This window comes from Ranitomeya variabilis, chromosome 4 (genome assembly GCF_051348905.1).
Source record: "Ranitomeya variabilis isolate aRanVar5 chromosome 4, aRanVar5.hap1, whole genome shotgun sequence".
Taxonomy (NCBI): Eukaryota; Metazoa; Chordata; class Amphibia; order Anura; family Dendrobatidae; genus Ranitomeya; species Ranitomeya variabilis.
The window spans coordinates 410,808,555-410,832,191 of record NC_135235.1 but is presented as its reverse complement, the minus strand read 5'-3'; the positions used below and the strand labels follow the sequence as shown (position 1 = coordinate 410,832,191).

The 23,637-nt window shown below is 40.8% G+C and overlaps 1 protein-coding gene across 1 annotated transcript in view; it reads left to right on the top strand.

Moving 5' to 3' along the window:
• The first annotated feature begins 11,614 nt into the window (after positions 1-11,614).
• SSRP1 (structure specific recognition protein 1) overlaps positions 11,615-23,637 on the top strand; it is a 72,800-nt gene continuing 60,777 nt past the window's right edge. Inside the window, exons 1-4 of the mRNA XM_077251174.1 lie at positions 11,615-11,933; positions 20,203-20,388; positions 20,581-20,686; positions 22,712-22,902. Coding sequence (XP_077107289.1) covers positions 11,880-11,933; positions 20,203-20,388; positions 20,581-20,686; positions 22,712-22,902 — 537 coding nt within the window. The 5' untranslated portion in view covers positions 11,615-11,879. The remainder of the gene's footprint in view (positions 11,934-20,202; positions 20,389-20,580; positions 20,687-22,711; positions 22,903-23,637) is intronic.

Here is a 23,637-nt window from a genome sequence, read left to right as displayed (position 1 = left end):
CTGTGTCAGTGTCAAAATGACGCTAAAACAAGATTTCCGCTATGTATATGGAGAGGAACATGTGATTTCACCAGCCAATTACATAAGCCGTAGTGTCAGTACATTATGAGTGTTTCCTGCACCCTGATTGGCTAACCGCAATGTGCACACAAAGTCAGGGGGAAAAAAAATTAATGCTGTGCTGTGCTTCAAAGAACGCCGCACCTCTGTGCTCTGCATACCCCCTCCCCTCATCAAACACATGCCAAACTCTGAAAAAACACCACCATTATCGTTGCTAAAGTGCTGAAAATATTTTTGTGGCAATGCAAATATTTTCCCGCTCTTTTACCAAATGTTAAAGATTTTTACAAAATTTTGCTCGGGTTTCCGATCACGAATCCGAATGTGCCATATTCGTGCAGAATTAATGTTTGGCGATCATTATCCAAACAAATTCACTCATCTCTATTCAAAATACTAGAAGTCCAATATTACTAACCAGATTAATCACTTGTTTTTGGTATAAATTATATTACTTGAATAATTAATTGAAAGGAGGTGAGTTCAAAATAATAGCAATGTGGAGTTCAATTGATGAGGTCAATCATTCTGTGAAGAAACAGGTGTGAATCAGGTGCCCTTATTTAAGGCTAAAGCCAGGACATGTTGTACATGCATTTCACCTTGAAAGCCTGAGAAATATGGGGCGTTCAAGACATTGTTCAGAAGAACAGCGTACTTTGATTAAAAAGTTGGAGAGTTGATTAAAAGTTGATTAAAAGTTGATTGGAGAGGGTAAAACTTATAAAGAAGTGCAGACAATGATAGGCTGTTCAGTTAATATGATCTCCAATGTTTAATAATGTAAAGCCAAACCAGAGAGACGAGGAAGAAAATGGAAGACCACCATTCAAATGGATGGAAAAATAACCAACATGGCAAAGGATCAGCCACTGATAGGCTCCAGGATGATCCCAGACAGTCTCAAGTTACCTGTGAGGACTACGACAGTTAGAAGACGCCTGTGTGAAGCTAATCTCTTAGCAAGAAGTCCCCGCAAAGTCCCACTGTTAAAAGAAAGACGTGTGGATACAATGTGCCAAATAACACCTCAACTGGCCTAAATAAAAATGGAGAAACATTTTGTGAACTGAAGAAAGTAAAATTGTTCTTTTTGGGTAAAATAGCCACAGACAGTTCGTCAGATGACCCCTAAATTCTGCATTCAGGCCACAGTACACTCTGAAGACAGAGAAGCATGGTGGTGCCAGCATTATGATATGGGCAGGTTTCTCTTACTATGGTGCTGGACCTTTTTACTGCATACCAGAGATCATGGACCAGTTTGCATATATTAAAATACTTGAAGAGGTCATGTTGCCTTATGTTGAAGAGGACATGGCCTTGAAATCGGCGTTTCAACAAGACAACGACCCTAAACATACCAGTACACGAGCAAAATCTTGGTTACAGTCCAACAAAATTGATGTTTTGTAGTGGCCTGCCCAATTCCCGGACCTTAATCCGATAGAATACTTGTAGGATGAAATCAAAGATGCCGCTTCTGAGGCAAAGCCAACTAATACCAAAAAATTGTGGGATGTAGCCCAAGCATCCTGGGCTTGAATAACAAGTGACCAGGGCCAGAAGTTGGTTGACTCTGCATAGATAAGAAGATGTGATAGATGTGAAGCAGTTATAAAAAAAATGTGTTTATACAACTAAATATTAGTTAGTGATTCTCAGGAATGCTAAATCCAAGCAGACACTGCTATTTATTTAAACAGCCTAATGTTATTTTTTTGTTATTTTCTGTAAATTAGTTAAAAGTTATATACATTTGTCGTAATATTTTGAATTACAAAACAATGTGCAATCTTCCCAATGCATGGAAATAAAACTAGTATAAAGATTTTGTGATTACCTAAGACACTGCTATTATTTTGAACACTACTGTATAAGCAGCCCCAGAACCACTGTCAGTACAAGAATACAGCACAAGAACCACCGTCAGTTCATGAATGCAGCATCATAACCACCATCCGTACATCTAATAAATCACCAAGTTTGGTACACCAATCAAATGCAATGTCGGGTCAGCCCCTTGTACAATTGTTTCACAAATCCAAGTATGTCTTTAACAATGTTGAGGAGATATTGGGAGTTGGTAACAGTCATCATCAGACAGTGGACCATATAAGAAACACAGCACCGAGGAGACGTAGCCAGGATCACAAATAAACGTTTACTTACATGTGCCTTATATTTGACATTTCTTTGATTGAATTTTTCCCTATCCTTTTTTGTCTACTTGTAGCACAGATGCCATGATGACATTTCCCGCCGAGAGCTCATCTCTGCAGCCTTCCCTCTTCTCCAGTCTTTTGTAGCACTTCCCATCATGGTGCCCTTAAAATAGAAATATTGTTAAACTGCCCCATGACATGAATTATAAATAACTCCCATGCTGTGCCCCTGAATAAATAATTGTCCCTCACTGTGCTTCATGCCCAAAATTTCCCCTCACCCTGCCCTACTCAAAATATCCTCTGCACAATGCATGTCTGTAAAATATTGCATGCACTGTCCCTTCCTAAAATATTCTCCCACCATCCTTCTCCCAAATATCCCCCACACACAAACATACTGCCTCTCTGAATAAAGTAACCCCCATCACCACTGCCTCTCGCAAAACTGTGCCCCCTTTCACAATTGTCACCCCATTATGTGCTCTCACAGCAACATTAATCCCCTCCCCCTTATCCACAACGATAACTCATTTAATCTTCAGATCCTTCATGGACCGCTTAGTGTTGCCCTTGATGTCTCTACTCCTCTGCAGCCCTTCGGTGCCGGCAACAGTGTGATAAAGTCAGCAGCGTGCTGACCTCATCATGCCTCTGCAAGTTGGGGCCAGATCAGACTTACGCTCCTTTGCTCCAGTTCCCGCACCACAGTGTTAAAATGTATTCACATCCAAAACATGTGAATAGTGAATACATTTGAAGAGAGGAAAAAGGGATCAGGGCATCCAGAACAGCTCCGCAGGCAGCACGGCATCCTTTGCAGGTCACATGTAGACTGCAGGCCATATGTTGTACATGCCTGCTTTAGAACTTCATTCCAGTGATTATGACATTGTGCTCCCCCTACCCCAGAATCCTTGGTGGAAAGCTTGGCTGCCACGATCAATGCCATTATGGCTTGTAAGTTTGAAAGCCTGAGGTTCAAAGTGGTCCAATAGTGTTGACACTGGGGTACTTTAATCTACTGGCCTTGGAAACACAAGAACTAAGGCACATTCCCACAAGCCTTTACTTAATACTTGTTTTGCACATACCCTTAATCCGGACCTCCTGGCAAGGTTCAGGGAATGTTTAAATTCCCATTTGCAAGGTACAGCCAAAATTACCATACTTTGGAAAATTCGTTATTTTTTTCACTATTTTGCATGTTTCACTTTTCCCTTGTGTCCGTTACTAGTACTTTTCATATGCAGTCCCCTTATGGATTCCCTCTGATGGTCTAGGGGTGTACTGTGTGGCTATCAGGTTCTGTTCCCCCCATGACCCCTAACTCTTCTATCTCAGTGGTGGAGTCGACAGTCGATGGCTCCTAGTTTTCACTCAGGTGGCAGCTCAAGCAGATGCTCGGATTAAGATTGGGTCTCCCTTGGTTTTGGCTAGGGGAAGCTACTTGGCTCTGACACTCACTGTGGCCTTCTGGCTTGGAGAGTCAGGGAATGGTTTTTGGAGCCCTTTTCCTGTTGGAGAGGGTTTCAAGTGACTTCATATTAGTGCACTTTTTTAGTGGCACCATTAGTCTCCTTTTCAGAACACTCGGGTGAAGAGCATGATCTTGGTCTTTAAAAAAAACAAAAATGGGGATCATTGGCCACGTGATGTTATATGGTCTTGCCCACCCTGCTGGATTTGGATTACCAGATGGTACCCCTGGACTTGTGAATGGCACAGGGAATATAATATACACCTGTTTATATGGGATATGTGTTCATTCTCCTATTCTCTACATATATTTCATGTTCATTCCCCACCTATCAGGCTCAGGGAATATAATATACACCTGTATATATGGGATATGTGTTCATGTCATGATATGTACTTTTGCCCTGTCCTGCATTTGAATAATATGCCATTTGATGTATGTAACTGTTCTCTGGTTTCTATTAGCTGTAATTTATGTATTGTATTTTCTTGTGCTGGGAGTCACCTGTAACAATGTCTCCTTCCCCCAATACTTGCAGCCCTAACCTATAATGTAATTAAGCTTTGTCAACACTAGTGAAGGAATAGCCATTCTTCCTCTCAGCAGGGGGCTAGTCAAATGTACATACGACCTAGACTAAGTGGAGCCGACCAGAATAGAATCTTCTGGTGGACTCAGCCATTGAATAGAAGGTGTGACCCCTACCCCCTTCAGGGGCGGATCCCAGGAGCTCAGACAGTCCATTCTTATTTTGAGATCAGATGTGTGTTGGAGACTGGAAGAGAAGGAGTGGGGATTCTTAGCTGAGGCAAGACCCCATGTCCTTCTGGGACTGTGGAAGCGAACGGGGCGAGAATTGAGTTGAGGACATATCACGTCGTTTGTGGGATTGTTTTGAGATCCCTTGGACTCGTGTGCACTATTGTTTTGTTAGCTGGCACAAGGATTATCGGTAAGTGCCCCCGAACCGGTTCCATTGGACTAATTGTGGACTCTGTAGATCTACCTGCATGTGTTGTTCCAGCGTTCTTGATAATAAATCTGTTGAATCATCCCTTGGCCTGTTGTCCCTTCTTGCTCTGCCGTACACCCCGTCACAGTTCACTCTCCTATTCTCTACATATATTTTATGTTCATTCCCCACCTATCACGCTCAGGGAATATAATATGCACCTGTTTATATGGGATATGTGTTCATTCTCCTATTCTCTACATATATTTCATGTTCATTACCCACCTATCATGCATAGGGAATATAATATACACCTGTTTATATGGGATATGTGTTCATTCCTCTATTCTCTACATATATTTCATGTTCATTCCCCACCTATCAGGCACAGGGAAAATAATATACACCTGTTTATATGGGATATGTGTTCATTCCCCTATTCTCTAGATATATTTCATGTTCATTCCCCACCTATCAGGCTCAGGGAATATAGTATACACATGTTTATATGGGATATGTGTTCATTCTCCTATTCTCTACATATATTTCATGTTCATTCCCCACCTATCATGCATAGGGAATATAATATACACCTGTTTATATGGGATATGTGTTCATTCCTCTATTCTCTACATATATTTCATGTTCATTCCCCACCTATCATGCATAGGGAATATAATATACACCTGTTTATATGGGATATGTGTTCATTCCTCTATTCTCTACATATATTTCATGTTCATTCCCCACCTATCAGGCTCAGGGAATATAATATACACCTGTTTATATGGGATATGTGTTCATTCCTCTATTATTTACATATATTTCATCTTCATTCCCCACCTATCAGGCACAGGGAATATAATATACACCTGTTTATATGGGATATGTGTTCATTCCCCTATTCTCTACATATATTTCATGTTCATTCCCCACCTATCAGGCACAGGAAAAATAATATACACCTGTTTATATGGGATATGTGTTCATTCCTTTATTCTCTACATATATTTCATGTTCATTCCCCACCTATCATGCATAGGGAATATAATATACACCTGTTTATATGGGATATGTGTTCATTCCTCTATTCTCTACATATATTTCATGTTCATTCCCCACCTATCATGCATAGGGAATATAATATACACCTGTTTATATGGGATATGTGTTCATTCCTCTCTTCTCTACATATATTTCATGTTCATTCTCCACCTATCAGGCACAGGGAATATAATATGCACCTGTTTATATGGGATATGTGTTCATTCCTTTATTCTCTACATATATTTCATCTTCATTCCCCACCTATCAGTGTTAGGGAATATAGTATACACCTGTTTATATGGGATATGTGTTCATTCTCCTATTCTCTACATATATTTCATGTTCATTCCCCACCTATCACGCTCATGGAATATAATATACACCTGTTTATATGGGATATGTGTTCATTCCCCTATTATCTACATATATTTCATCTTCATTCCCCACCTATCAGGCACAGGGAATATAATATACACCTGTTTATATGGGATATGTGTTCATTCCGCTATTATCTACATATATTTCATCTTCATTCCCCACCTATCAGGCACAGGGAATATAATATACACCTGTTTATATGGGATATGTGTTCATTCCCTTATTCTCTACATATATTTCATGGTCATTCCCCACCTATCACGCTCATGGAATATAATATACACCTGTTTATATGGGATATGTGTTCATTCCCCTATTATCTACATATATTTCATCTTCATTCCCCACCTATCAGGCACAGGGAATATAATATGCACCTGTTTATATGGGATATGTGTTCATTCTCCTATTCTCTACATATATTTCATCTTCATTCCCCACCTATCAGTGTTAGGGAATATAATATACACCTGTTTATATGGGATATGTGTTCATTCTCCTATTCTCTACATATATTTCATGTTCATTCCCCACCTATCAGGCTCAGGGAATATAATATACACCTGTTTATATGGGATATGTGTTCATTCCCCTATTCTCTAGATATATTTCATGTTCATTCCCCACCTATCAGGCACAGGGAAAATAATATACACCTGTTTATATGGGATATGTGTTCATTCTCCTATTCTCTACATATAGTTCATGTTCATTCCCCACCTATCAGGCTCAGGGAATATAATATACACCTGTTTATATGGGATATGTGTTCATTCCCCTATTATCTACATATATTTCATCTTCATTCCCACCTATCAGTGTTAGGGAATATAATATACACCTGTTTATATGGGATATGTGTTCATTCTCCTATTATCTACATATATTTCATGTTCATTCCCCACCTATCAGGCTCAGGGAATATAATATACACCTGTTTATATGGGATATGTGTTCATTCCCCTATTATCTACATATATTTCATCTTCATTCCCACCTATCAGGCACAGGGAATATAATATACACCTGTTTATATGGGATATGTGTTCATTCCTCTATTCTCTACATATATTTCATGTTCATTCCCCACCTATCAGGCTCAGGGAATATAATATACACCTGTTTATATGGGATATGTGTTCATTCCCCTATTCTCTAGATATATTTCATGTTCATTCCCCACCTATCAGGCACAGGGAAAATAATATGCACCTGTTTATATGGGATATGTGTTCATTCCTCTATTCTCTACATATAGTTCATGTTCATTCCCCACCTATCAGGCTCAGGGAATATAATATACACCTGTTTATATGGGATATGTGTTCATTCCCCTATTATCTACATATATTTCATCTTCATTCCCACCTATCAGGCACAGGGAAAATAATATACACCTGTTTATATGGGATATGTGTTCATTCCTCTATTCTCTACATATATTTCATGTTCATTCCCCACCTATCAGGCACAGGGAAAATAATATACACCTGTTTATATGGGATATGTGTTCATTCCTCTATTCTCTACATATATTTCATGTTCATTCCCCACCTATCATGCATAGGGAATATAATATACACCTGTTTATATGGGATATGTGTTCATTCCTCTCTTCTCTACATATATTTCATGTTCATTCCCCACCTATCAGGCACAGGGAAAATAATATACACCTGTTTATATGGGATATGTGTTCATTCCTTTATTCTCTACATATATTTCATGTTCATTCCCCACCTATCATGCATAGGGAATATAATATACACCTGTTTATATGGGATATGTGTTCATTCCTCTATTCTCTACATATATTTCATGTTCATTTCCCACCTATCACGCTCAGGGAATATAATATGCACCTGTTTATATGGGATATGTGTTCATTCTCCTATTCTCTACATATATTTCATCTTCATTCCCCACCTATCAGTGTTAGGGAATATAATATACACCTGTTTATATGGGACATGTGTTCATTCCCCTATTCTCTACATATATTTCATGTTCATTCCCCACCTATCAGGCTCAGGGAATATAATATACACCTGTTTATATGGGATATGTGTTCATTCCCCTATTATCTACATATATTTCATCTTCATTCCCACCTATCAGGCACAGGGAATATAATATACACCTGTTTATATGGGATATGTGTTCATTCCTCTATTCTCTACATATATTTCATGTTCATTCCCCACCTATCAGGCTCAGGGAATATAATATACACCTGTTTATATGGGATATGTGTTCATTCCTCTCTTCTCTACATATATTCCATGTTCATTCCCCACCTATCAGGCACAGGGAATATAATATACACCTGTTTATATGGGATATGTGTTCATTCTCCTATTATCTACATATATTTCATGTTCATTCCCCACCTATCAGGCACAGGGAAAATAATATACACCTGTTTATATGGGATATGTGTTCATTCCCCTATTCTCCACATATATTTCATGTTCATTCCCCACCTATCAGGCACAGGGAAAATAATATACACCTGTTTATATGGGATATGTGTTCATTCCTCTGTTCTCTACATATATTTCATGTTCATTCCCCACCTATCATGCATAGGGAATATAATATACACCTGTTTATATGAGATATGTGTTCATTCCTCTATTCTCTACATATATTTCATGTTCATTCCCCACCTATCACGCTCAGGGATTATAATATGCACCTGTTTATATGGGATATGTGTTCATTCTCCTATTCTCTACATATATTTCATCTTCATTCCCCACCTATCATGCATAGGGAATATAATATACACCTGTTTATATGAGATATGTGTTCATTCCTCTCTTCTCTACATATATTCCATGTTCATTCCCCACCTATCACGCTCAGGGAATATAATATACACCTGTTTATATGGGATATGTGTTCATTCTCCTATTCTCTACATATATTTCATGTTCATTCCCCACCTATCAGGCTCAGGGAATATAATATACACCTGTTTATATGGGATATGTGTTCATTCTCCTATTATCTACATATATTTCATCTTCATTCCCACCTATCAGGCACAGGGAATATAATATACACCTGTTTATATGGGATATGTGTTCATTCCCCTATTATCTACATATATTTAATCTTCATTCCCCACCTATCAGGCACAGGGAATATAATATACACCTGTTTATATAGGATATGTGTTCATTTCCTTATTCTCTACATATATTTCATGTTCATTCCCCCCCTATCAAGCACAGGGAATATAATATACACCTGTTTATATGGGATATGTGTTCATTCCTCTATTCTCTACATATATTTCATGTTCATTCCCCACCTATCACGCTCATGGAATATAATATACACCTGTTTATATGGGATATGTGTTCATTCCCCTATTATCTACATATATTTCATCTTCATTCCCCACCTATCAGGCACAGGGAATATAATATACACCTGTTTATATGGGATATGTGTTCATTCCCCTATTATCTACATATATTTCATGTTCATTCCCCACCTATCAGGCTCAGGGAATATAATATACACCTGTTTATATGGGATATGTGTTCATTCCCCTATTATCTACATATATTTCATCTTCATTCCCACCTATCACGCTCAGGGAATATAATATACACCTGTTTATATGGGATATGTGTTCATTCTCCTATTATCTACATATATTTCATCTTCATTCCCCACCTATCAGGCACAGGGAATATAATATACACCTGTTTATATGGGATATGTGTTCATTTCCTTATTCTCTACATATATTTCATGTTCATTCCCCCCCTATCAAGCACAGGGAATATAATATACACCTGTTTATATGGGATATGTGTTCATTCCTCTATTCTCTACATATATTTCATGTTCATTCCCCACCTATCACGCTCATGGAATATAATATACACCTGTTTATATGGGATATTTGGTCATTCCCCTATTATCTACATATATTTCATGTTCATTCCCCACCTATCAGGCTCAGGGAATATAATATACACCTGTTTATATGGGATATGTGTTCATTTCCTTATTCTCTACATATATTTCATGTTCATTCCCCACCTATCACGCTCATGGAATATAATATACACCTGTTTATATGGTATATGTGTTCATTCTCCTATTCTCTACATACATTTCATGTTCATTCCCCACCTATCAGGCTCAGGGAATATAATATACACCTGTTTATATGGGATATGTGTTCATTCCCCTATTCTCTAGATATATTTCATGTTCATTCCCCACCTATCAGGCACAGGGAAAATAATATACACCTGTTTATATGGGATATGTGTTCATTCCTCTATTCTCTACATATATTTCATGTTCATTCCCCACCTATCAGGCACAGGGAAAATAATATACACCTGTTTATATGGGATATTTGGTCATTCCTCTATTCTCTACATATATTTCATGTTCATTCCCCACCTATCACGCTCATGGAATATAATATACACCTGTTTATATGGGATATTTGGTCATTCCCCTATTATCTACATATATTTCATGTTCATTCCCCACCTATCAGGCTCAGGGAATATAATATACACCTGTTTATATGGGATATGTGTTCATTTCCTTATTCTCTACATATATTTCATGTTCATTCCCCACCTATCACGCTCATGGAATATAATATACACCTGTTTATATGGTATATGTGTTCATTCTCCTATTCTCTACATACATTTCATGTTCATTCCCCACCTATCAGGCTCAGGGAATATAATATACACCTGTTTATATGGGATATGTGTTCATTCCCCTATTATCTACATATATTTCATCTTCATTCCCACCTATCACGCTCAGGGAATATAATATACACCTGTTTATATGGGATATGTTGATTTCCTAATATTCTACATATATTTCGTGTTCATTTCATATCCAAGATGCATAAGAAATCTATAACACCTCTCCATCTCTTTGGACCTAAAAGTTATTATGTTCATTCTTTTTATTTATTCCTTTTCTTCATTCTTTTTAGTATGTCCCGACTAATGTCTCTGAGATGACGGTGCTGTTCCCAGTATAATTAGTGTCAGTCTCGGTCACTGTACACAATGCAGATACTTCTCCCATCACTTTGATACTCACACTACCAGGTGACACCTCTCACTGACTTCCCTACTAGCTATGACTTCCTCGTCCTCGTAGCTGGATTATGCTGCTGCTTTCTGTTATCAGGCATGCTGTTGCTGTGTTGTCACTTCTTTCCCTCCCATCAGCTGATTTTCCTGCTGCTGTCCTGTCCCCACTGATTTCTCCTGTCATCTGCTCTCACCCATCCTCAAATAGCATCTTCTTGACCAACTTTGTTTCTCAATTCAAAATCACATGGCTCAGTCTACTTAAACCCTGAACCAATCAGACTTCTCCTACCTGAGCCCTGCACCAAGCAGACTCCCTCCCACATTAGCCATGCACCAATCATATTACTCCCACTTGAGCCCTGCACCAATCCGGGCTATTCTGCAATCACTACCTGTCTACTGCTCCTTCTCTCAGAAAGGCATCAGCTGGTACCGCAGTGGCCACTACAGGACAAATGTGTTACTACATGCTAACGCCAGTGCCGCTGCGCCAGAACTTCCGAAGGAAGAAATTCCAACCACAATATGGCCGATGCTTCACGTTTGCTGAGATAGTAGACAGGCCTAAGTAGGCGGCACTCGAATGATGGAAGCCCCAAGTCCCCCAGGAAGTGCTCCATACTGACTTCCGGCGGCTGAGTGTGCTCTGGCGGGAAGAGAAGTAGCGCCGGTACCGCAGGACACGTGACACAATGGCGGACACGCTGGAGTTTAACGATATCTATCAGGAGGTGAAGGGCTCTATGGTAAGAATGGCCGCTTCTCCCCCGCCCGTCACACACTGCGCTGGAACTGTAATAGTACTGTCGTCATGTATGTGCACAGCTGTGTGTTCCTCCGCAGGAAATAGTCCTGGACCCTGCACATATGTAGTGGATTGCTTCGTCCATGCATTCCTGTACGTGCGTGTGTCAGCCTGTGTATAGGGCTGGTGTAGGGTGCCACCCTCCTGTGTATAGGGCTGGTGTAGGGTGTCACCCTCCTGTGTATGGGACTGGTGTAGTGTCACCCTCCTGTGTATAGGGCTGGTGTAGTGTCACTCTCCTGTGTATGGGGCTGGTGTAGGGTGTCACCCTCCTGTGTATAGGGCTGGTGTAGGGTATCACCCTCCTGTGTATGGGGCTGGTGTAGGGTGCCACCCTCCTGTGTATACGGCTGGTGTAGGGTGTCACCCTCCTGTGTATGGGGCTGGTGTAGGGTGCCACCCTCCTGTGTATGGGGCTGGTGTAGTGTCACCCTCCTGTGTATAGGGCTGGTGTAGTGTCACTCTCCTGTGTATGGGGCTGGTGTAGGGTGTCACCCTCCTGTGTATAGGGCTGGTGTAGTGTCACTCTCCTGTGTATGGGGCTGGTGTAGTGTGTCACCCTCCTGTGTATAGGGCTGGTGTAGTGTCACTCTCCTGTGTATGGGGCTGGTGTAGGGTGTCACCCTCCTGTGTATAGGGCTGGTGTAGTGTCACTCTCCTGTGTATGGGGCTGGTGTAGGGTATCACCCTCCTGTGTATAGGGCTGGTGTAGTGTCACTCTCCTGTGTATGGGGCTGGTGTAGGGTGTCACCCTCCTGTGTATAGGGCTGGTGTAGTGTCACTCTCCTGTGTATGGGGCTGGTGTAGGGTGTCACCCTCCTGTGTATAGGGCTGGTGTAGTGTCACTCTCCTGTGTATGGGGCTGGTGTAGGGTATCACCCTCCTGTGTATAGGGCTGGTGTAGTGTCACTCTCCTGTGTATGGGGCTGGTGTAGGGTGTCACCCTCCTGTGTATAGGGCTGGTGTAGTGTCACTCTCCTGTGTATGGGGCTGGTGTAGGGTATCACCCTCCTGTGTATAGGGCTGGTGTAGTGTCACTCTCCTGTGTATGGGGCTGGTGTAGGGTGTCACCCTCCTGTGTATAGGGCTGGTGTAGTGTCACTCTCCTGTGTATGGGGCTGGTGTAGGGTGTCACCCTCCTGTGTATAGGGCTGGTGTAGTGTCACTCTCCTGTGTATGGGGCTGGTGTAGGGTGTCACCCTCCTGTGTATAGGGCTGGTGTAGTGTCACTCTCCTGTGTATGGGGCTGGTGTAGGGTGTCACCCTCCTGTGTATAGGGCTGGTGTAGTGTCGAAAACCAGCTAGAATATTGAAAGGATATATTAAATTGAATAACCAGAAAAAACGTACTATCCTTTAAAACGATATTTTATTACTATTAACTTATCTAAAATTCCAATAAATAAAACTCAATTGTATGCAATCAACATCAGGGAGAAATTAGCAAATATGCCTGACACAGTCCCTGTAGGTGGCCCTAAAGTGTCTTAAACCTACCTACCAGCGGAGGTTGGCACCCTAGAATTCGATATGGCGCCCCCGCTCACCGTCGACTGTCCCTTCTCACCCTAGTAGGGTCCTACTTGCTACCCACACCCAGGTACCCACAGACATACACACACAAATTGACCAATAGGTCACACTAACCAAAAAACGTGAAAAAGTGAAAAAGTGAAAGAAAAATTCTAAAACCACTGCAGACATTGCTGCATAATTACACTAAATAGCATGTACCCCACAGTTACCTCAAAAAAGTTTTTCGAGAAACAAAGAAAAAAAATTTTTTTGGATAGTGCAGAGTTATGGGGTACAGCGGGGCACAGTTGGAGTGTGCTTAGTTAACTATTCAGAGGTCATGAGTAGTGAAGCCTCTAATAGATGTAACAGTAGGTCACTGTCTTAGTTAGTGATTGATGACCTGAAAATCATAGACAGACCAATAAGACTAATGTACAGAGTGGATCCCTAGGCAAGATAGCACCCCTCCGAAAAGGTTATCAGATATATGAGTACACTCAATGGATGTAAGTATTTTGTTGGGTGATATAGATAATACACCCTAGATTGTCCAAAAAATAAAGCAAAATATTCAACAAAGACAAAAAAACCCAACAAAATAGACCCAAATGAAAAAATTATCTGCCTTATAGGGTATCACATATAGTATTTCTCATTTAGTTTAAGGGCTAATGCACACCAGAATACAGAGATGACTGAGAACCATCCCTCATTACTCACTCTATATTAGATGATCTGATAAGCTTATATTGCTATAAGTAGCATATTTGTCTGCACTCTAGATGCCATACGAGTTCCGCATCTTATAACATAGAAAAAAATCAGCAAAACATTAAACAAAATCAAAAGAAAGAAAGAAACACAACACAAATTGGTATCACATATAGTGTCTCTCAATTGCGTTAGATTAGTGCATCTATAAGCCCAAAATATCTGAGGCCAATCCCTTATAGGATATCGCATATAGTATTTCTCATTTAGTTTAAGGGCTAATGCACATCAGAGTACAGAAACAGCTGAGAACCATCTCTCATTACCCTCTCTATAATAGATAGTCTGATACACTTTTATTGCTGTCAGTAACACATTAGTCTGCACTCTAGATGCCATACGAGTTCCGCATCTTATACCATAGAAAAACTTAGCAAAATATTAAACAAAGTCAGAAAAAAAGAAAAACACAAAACAAATAGGTATCACAAAGTGTCTCTCAATAACGTTAGATTAGTGCATCTACAAGCCCAAAATGTCTAAGACCAATCCCTTATAGGATATCGCATATAGTATTTCTCATTTGGTTTAGGGGCTAATGCACATCAGAGTACAGAAACAACTGAGAACCATCTCTCATTACCCTCTCTATAGTGGATAATCTGATACACTTTTATTGCTGTCAGTGACACATTAGTCTGCACTCTAGATGCCGTACGAGTTCCGCATCTTATAGCAAAGAAAAAATTAACAAAATATTCAACAAAATCAGAAAAAAGGAAAAAACACAAAACAAATTGGTGTCACATGAATTGTCTCTCAATAACATTAGATTAGTGCATCTACAAGCCCAAAATGTCTGAGGCCAATCCCTCATTGCTATCCTATAAGCAAGTACTGTACTTGGTCTGTCTTGACAAAAAAACATAAAGAAAAAAACTTATCTGAGTAGGTGACATATTCAGTCCCATCTCGCCATCCCTACGCGTTTCACCCCTTCCCAGTTTAGGGGCTCATCAGGGGATAAATTCGGATATAGCAACAATGGCTTCAGAGGTCTAGCAACAGTGGCTACAGGAGTGGGTTTTGGGCTTGTAGATGCACTAATCTAACGTTATTGAGAGACACTTTGTGATACCTATTTGTTTTGTGTTTTTCTTTTTTTCTGACTTTGTTTAATATTTTGCTAAGTTTTTCTATGGTATAAGATGCGGAACTCGTATGGCATCTAGAGTGCAGACTAATGTGTTACTGACAGCAATAAAAGTGTATCAGACTATCTATTATAGAGAGGGTAATGAGAGATGGTTCTCAGCTGTTTCTGTACTCTGATGTGCATTAGCCCTTAAACTAAATGAGAAATACTATATGCGATATCCTATAAGGGATTGGCCTCAGATATTTTGGGCTTATAGATGCACTAATCTAACGCAATTGAGAGACACTATATGTGATACCAATTTGTGTTGTGTTTCTTTCTTTCTTTTGATTTTGTTTAATGTTTTGCTGATTTTTTTCTATGTTATAAGATGCGGAACTCGTATGGCATCTAGAGTGCAGACAAATATGCTACTTATAGCAATATAAGCTTATCAGATCATCTAATATAGAGTGAGTAATGAGGGATGGTTCTCAGTCATCTCTGTATTCTGGTGTGCATTAGCCCTTAAACTAAATGAGAAATACTATATGTGATACCCTATAAGGCAGATAATTTTTTCATTTGGGTCTATTTTGTTGGTTTTTTTTGTCTTTGTTGAATATTTTGCTTTATTTTTTGGACAATCTAGGGTGTATTATCTATATCACCCAACAAAATACTTACATCCATTGAGTGTACTCATATATCTGATAACCTTTTCGGAGGGGTGCTATCTTGCCTAGGGATCCACTCTGTACATTAGTCTTATTGGTCTGTCTATGATTTTCAGGTCATCAATCACTAACTAAGACAGTGACCTACTGTTACATCTATTAGAGGCTTCACTACTCATGACCTCTGAATAGTTAACTAAGCACACTCCAACTGTGCCCCGCTGTACCCCATAACTCTGCACTATCCAAAAAAATTTTTTTTCTTTGTTTCTCGAAAAACTTTTTTGAGGTAACTGTGGGGTACATGCTATTTAGTGTAATTATGCAGCAATGTCTGCAGTGGTTTTAGAATTTTTCTTTCACTTTTTCACTTTTTCACGTTTTTTGGTTAGTGTGACCTATTGGTCAATTTGTGTGTGTATGTCTGTGGGTACCTGGGTGTGGGTAGCAAGTAGGACCCTACTAGGGTGAGAAGGGACAGTCGACGGTGAGCGGGGGCGCCATATCGAATTCTAGGGTGCCAACCTCCGCTGGTAGGTAGGTTTAAGACACTTTAGGGCCACCTACAGGGACTGTGTCAGGCATATTTGCTAATTTCTCCCTGATGTTGATTGCATACAATTGAGTTTTATTTATTGGAATTTTAGATAAGTTAATAGTAATAAAATATCGTTTTAAAGGATAGTACGTTTTTTCTGGTGTAGTGTCACCCTCCTGTGTATGGGGCTGGTGTAGGGTGTCACCTTCCTGTGTATGGGGCTGGTGTAGGGTGTCACCCTCCTGCGTATAGGGCTGGTGTAGGGTGCCACCCTCCTGTGTGCGGGGCTCAGTATTATACATCATTTATACTGCTTCAGGTATGCATCAAAACAGAATAGCCAGACCTGCTTGTAGCAAATAGCGTTGCTATATTGGTACTGCAGTGTAAGGCCGGATTCACATTAGCGTATCTGTGCTCAGGGTATACCTGCGTCCCGATCCGCGTGTGTATTGTGTGGTTATATTTAGCATTGTGTACGCAGGGACATGCGTTTGCATCAGTTTGTATGCGGATGTGTCCGCATATGTTGTTTCGCGGCGCCCGCCGAACGCAACATGTTGCATTTTTTGTCGCGTCAAATATGTGCAGGCATGCGCATGTGGTTGAGTGCGTCAAAACAACCCATTACTGTCTATGGGAACGCATGCGTTCGATGCACTTGCATATTTCGGACTGCACATGTCCAAGAGCTGATTGAGACATGCCCATTGAGCCACACCCTCCTGGAAATATCGAACGTATGCGCATAGACAACGCAAAAACGCATACAAACGCAGCAGGTGTTTTTGCGTCATGCGTTTAAATGCGTTTTGGCATGCGTTTGCGCATGCAGATGATACGCTACACACAGATACACTAATGTGAACTTAGCCTAAGTAGTGCATCTGAGGCGGACACATTTTCTTGCAATAGTTTACTGCAAAGTTTTTCTACTGGGATAAATGATTTGGAATTTGAAATTGGCAAGGCTCAGAGTAAGGCCTGGGTCACACTTGTGAGTTCAATGCGAGAATCTCACATCGAGTCCCGGCACTCGGGACCGGAGTGTGCGGCTGCATGTATTTCTATGTAGCTGAACGCTCTGTTCCCGAGTGCCGGCGGCAGTGCTGGGTATTGATGCGAGAGACTCACGCAAGTTTCTCGCATTGCACTTGCAAGTGTGACCCCGGCCTAAGAGATGGGCTAGTGGACGTGATGGTTGAGAGCAGACAGAGTGTGCAAGGTGAACTGTACCTGCTTTGGGAGCACAACAAACACATTGTATTGGGTCTAGCTTCTTGTCCCACTTTGTAGGGGAGCGTGGAGCACCATTCTTGAAGCCAGACCAGTGTGAAAAGGTTGTTGGATAGAGAGCAGATAATGCTTCCATTACTCTGCCAGCACCCCCATCTTCCACACAGTCCAGCCTCAGTAGCAGTGATTCTGGACCACATAGTCTTCCCTCTGATCCTCCTTCCTCCCACCATGCAGTTTGCCCGAACACAAGTAATCCTACACTTGGACACTTCGAAGAGCTGTTCACATTTCCATTTATAGATTCAGGCCTCTCGCCCTGCCTGTTTCTGGCGGGACATGAGAAGATCGCATGTAGCGATGGACAAATATTTGCGTAGCCATTAGTGATGAGCGAGTATACTAGTTGCTCGGGTTTTCCCGAGCATACCCGGGTGGTCTCCGAGTATTTGTAACTGCGTGGAGATTTCGTTTTTGTTGACGCAGCTGCATGATTTATGGCTGCTAGCCAGCCTGAGTACATGTGGGGGTTGCCTGGTTGCTAGTGAATCCCCACATGTATTCAAGCTGTGTAACAGCTGTAAATCATGTAGGTGCGGCAAGGAAAACGAAATCTCCGAGCAATCACAAATACTCGGCAACCACCCGAGCATGCTCGGGGAAAACCCGAGCAACGAGTACACTCGCTCATCACTAGTAACCACGCTCGCAAGAGAGCGACGGTGGGAAAATGCAATTACTGTCGCAAGAGGTGGATGAGACACAATTGCCAACAAGTGATGTTACATCAGCAAGTCAGGAGGAGGACCAGGGTTCGGAACTGGAAGACGAGGTGGTGGACAATTAATTCACTGACCCAACCTGGGAAGGTGACATGCAGAGCAAGGACAGCAGCGCACAGGTGGAGGGATCTGTAGCCCAACAGTCTGGAAGAGGCAGTGGGGTGGGAAGAGACAGAAGGTGGGCAAGTGTTCCCAGAGCACCAACACAGGAGAAAGGTCATTTGCAATATCTGCCATGCCAGCATCAGTAGGGGCAGCGCAACCACCAGCATGCTCAGGCACTTGACAGCAAAGCCCCCGATTAATTGGGCTGAACTCCAGGGTACAGAAACCATGTCTACAGGTGACACCACTGCCACTTACCCTGTTTTACAGCCACACCAGTTCCCTGTCCATGACAGGTGGAGAGGGCTAATAAAATGTTGCAGTACCAGAAGGCCCTAGTTGAAGAACTAGTAAAAAAAAAAAAAAAAAAAAAAAAAAAAACGAAAAAAATTCACATCTGTCAATGCTGGTGGCAGAGGTAACAGTTCCTTCAACAACCAAGCAGTAGAGATGAGGGAGGCACACACCAGATGCAGGGGAACCCATTTCAAAGGTCTGGGACAGTTTTCTCAGACCCTCCCACCGCACAGGCCCTGATGCGCGGGGTACTCTGACAAGAAGGGAATAGTTTTGGAAGATGCTGAAGAAGTACCATACCAGCGTCCTCTAAATCCACTGTTCCTTACAACTGTTTGTGTAATTAAGGTAGACACGTGGCATGGACTGTCTCTCTACTCCTTGGAGGTCCTGGCCTTCCCTGCCGCTAGCATTTTGTTAGGCGCATCCACTTGTAAACTGAAAAGGCTGACTCTTATAGAAATAAACAGGGGCTGGATTGGTTCACAGTTCTCAATAGCACCAGATGACAGCATTGGAACATAAACTCAAATCTAGTGTTTGGTTTTTTTTTTTTATGTTTTTTTTTCTGGTCTATTCCCATGTACCTTTTCCCACTCAAACATGGGTATACGCTTCAGGATTTTTCTTTTTGGTGTCGTCCTCTCCTTCTCATCCTCTTCCACCACCATATTAAGAGGGTGAGCAAGCTACCCTTGCTATACAATTTTTAAGGGTGTTCATGATGCCTGAAGTAACAACTTTTAGAGGCCTACCTCTAACGTTCTTTGATATATATGTATACCCCATATTGGTAAATGTCAAACAACGGATGTTTGGGCCCCCCATTAATCTGAATGGGGACCTGTTACCCGATCCAAATTTTTTTTTTTTTTTTTTTTTATGGTAGGCCAGACCTGAACATCCACAGGTTCGCCCATCACTACTGCGCACTCCTGGCCAGGGTCTGTGCAAGCACTAGTGACCAAGGAAGCAAGCTGAACACTATAGAAGATAAAAGCCCTCATATCAGTAGAATGACAGCTGATGGATAGACAAAGCAAGTCAATTGCAAACTTGCTTATTTACATGCCAGCTTACTAACTAAAACAATTTAATAACTTGAGTTTTAATAACAATAAACGATGTACGCATTGATTTGTCAGTCATGTTGGATGATGGTTTGTGCATTTTTATTTATCACTATACTGTTTTTACTTCTGTACTAGAACGATGGACGTCTACGTTTATCCAAGACTGGCCTCATGTACAAGAACAATAAGACCGGGAAAGTGGAAAATATTGCAGCCGCTGATCTGTCGGAGGGCATGTGGCGCCGGGTAGCACTTGGGCACGGAATCAAACTTTTAACACGTGCCGGCCATGTTTATAAGTATGATGGATTCAGGGAGGGGGTGAGTGTTCTTTATAGCCTTCCACATAAGCGTCCCCCCACCCCAAGTATTCTTTCTCCTCCAGGTGTCGACATTTGATACAGTAGCTCAGTTTCATTCACTCAAGTATGTTGGTTGGAAGTTTAACCTTTCACGTGGTGAACTGAGCAGTGTTTTTAATCTGAAGAAAATCCTCTTTCCTTTTCTCCACAGGAATATGAGAAGCTTTCTGACTTTTTCAAGACGCATTTCCAAGTGGATTTGGTAGAAAAGGATCTGTGTGTGAAAGGATGGAATTGGGGCAACGTAAGGTTTGGAGGTGCGTCTGCTTGATTATAGGATTTCCTATATAATTCCCCAAAATATTATCATGTACCTAGATATTTAAAAAAAAAAAATATATATATATATATATATATATATATATATATATATATATATATATATATATATATATATATATATATATATATATATATATATATATATATATATATATATATATAATTCGCCCTCATGGCAGGTGGTATGTAGGCGCACTGACTTCCCCATGCCCATTGTTTTTATATGACCAAGGTGATGGACCTTCAAACTATGGTGTAAGAATAGTACATCCCCTGGCAAAAATTATGGCATCACCGGCCTTGGAGGATGTTCATTCAGTTGTTTAATTTTGTAGAAAAAAAGCAGATCACAGACATGGCACAAAACTAAAGTCATTTCAAATGGCAACTTTCTGGCTTTAAGAAGCACCAAAAGAAATCAAGAACAACAATTGTGGTAGTCAGTAATGGTTACTTTTTTTAACCAAGCATAGGGGAAAAATTATGGAATCACTCAATTCTGAGGAAAAAATTATGGAATCATGAAAAACAATCAAACAAAAAAACACTCCAAAACATCACTAGTATTTTGTTGCACCACCTCTGGCTTTTATAACAGCTTGCAGTCTCTGAGGCATGAACTTAATGAGTGCCAAACAGTACTCTTCATCAATCTGGCTCCAACTTTCTCTGATTGCTGTTGCCAGATCAGCTTTGCAGGTTGGAGCCTTGTCATGGATCATTTTCTTCAACTTCCACCAAAGATTTTCAATTGGATTGAGATCCGGACTATTTGCAGGCCATGACATTTACCTTATGTGTCTTTTTTCCAGGAATGTTTTCAGTTTTTGCTCTGTGGCAGGATGCATTATCATCTTGAGAAATGATTTCATAATCCTCAAACATCCTTTCATGGGATAAGAAAAGTGTCAAAAATATCAACATAAACTTATTTTATTGAAGATGTAATGACAGCCATCTCCCCAGTGCCTTTACCTGACATGCAGCCCCATATCATCAATGACTGTGGAAATTTACATGTTCTCTTCAGGCAGTCATCTTTATAAATCTCCTTGGAATGGCACCAAACAAAAGTTCCAGCATCATCACCTTGCCCAATGCAGATTTGCGATTCATCACTGAATATGACTTTCATCCAGTCATCCACAGTCCACGATTGCTTTTCCTTAGCCCATTGTAACCTTGTTTTTTTTCTATTTAGGTGTTAATGATGGCTTTCGTTTAGCTTTTCTGTATGTAAATCCCATTTCCTTTAGGCGGTTTCTTACAGTTTGGTCACAGACGTTTACTCCAGCTTCCACCCATTCGTTCCTCATTTGTTTTGTTGTGCATTTCCTGTTTTGGAGACATATTGCTTTAAGTTTCCAGTCTGGACGCTTTGTCTTCCTTGGTCTACCAGTATGTTTGCCTTTAACAACCTTCCCATGTTTTTGTATTTGGTCCAGATTTTAGACACAGCTGACTGTGAACAACCAACATCTTTTGCAACATTGTGTGATGATTTACCCTCTTTTAAGAGTTTGATAATCTTCTCCTTTGTTTCAATTGACATCTCTCGTGTTGGAGCAATCATGATTCATGTCAGTCCACTTGGTGCAACCGCTCTCCAAGGTGTGATCACTCCTTTTTAGATGCAGACTAGCGAGCAGATCTAATTTGATGCAGGTGTTATTTTTGGGTATGAAAATTTACAGGGTGATTCCAAAATTTTTTCCTCAGAATTTAGTGATTCCATAGAATTTTTTTCCCTATGCTTGGTTAAAATAAGTAACCATTACTGACTACCACATTTTTAGTTCTTGATTTCTTTTAGTGTTTCTTAAAGCCAGAAAGTTGCCATTTAAAATGACTTTAGTTTTGTGCCATGTCTGTGATCGGCTTTTTTTTCTACAAAATTAAACAACTGAATGAACATCCTCCAAGGCCGGTGATTCCATAATTTTTGCCAGGGGCTGTACAGTATATCTGTCTTTATAACCTTGTCTTGTTTGCTTGTGTAGGACAACTACTGTCATTTGATATCGGAGAACAGCCGGCATTTGAACTCCCTCTAAGTAATGTATCTCAGTGTACCACTGGGAAGAACGAAGTTACACTGGAGTTTCACCAGAATGATGATTCGGATGTTTCACTCATGGAGATTCGTTTCTATGTCCCCCCCACACAAGAGGATGGTGGAGATCCAGTAGAGGTAATTTTTTTTTTGTTTTGACTTGTTTAAAAGGGGAAGAAAACTTCTGAAAGAGAAGTGCAAGGCAACAGTTCACTCAGTAAAATTTAGCTTCTATTGACCCCTTAACCCCGGAGGTATTTTCGGCTTTCGTTTTTTGCTCCCCTTCTTCTTAGAGCCATAACTTTTTTTATTTTTCCATCAATATGGTGAGGGCTTGTTTTTTGCAGGACAAGTTGTACATTTGAACAACATCATTGGTTTTTGCATGTCTTGTACTAGAAAACGGGAAAAAAATTCCAAGTGCGGTGAAATTGCAAAAAAAAGGTACAATCCCACACTTGTTTTTTGTTTGACTTTTTCACCAGTTTCACTAAATGCTAAAACTGACCAGCCATTATGATTCTCCAGGTCATTACGAGATCATGAACACCAAACATGTCTAGGTTCTTTTTTATGGAAGTCTACGTTCACATTAGCGTTCGGCGCCGCAGCGTCGGTCGCCGCATGCATCATGCGCCCCTATATTTAACATGGGGGCGCATGGACATGCGTTGTGCTGCGTTTCGCGACGCATGCGTTTTTTTGGCCGCAAGCGTTGGGCGCAGGAAACGCAGCAAGTTGCATTTTTTTTGCGTCCAACTTTCGGCAAAAAAGGACGCATGCGTCGCAAAACGCAGCGTTTTAGCGTGTGTTTTGTTGCATTTTTGTGTGCGTTGCATCGCTGACGCTGCGGCGCACAACGCAAATGTGAAC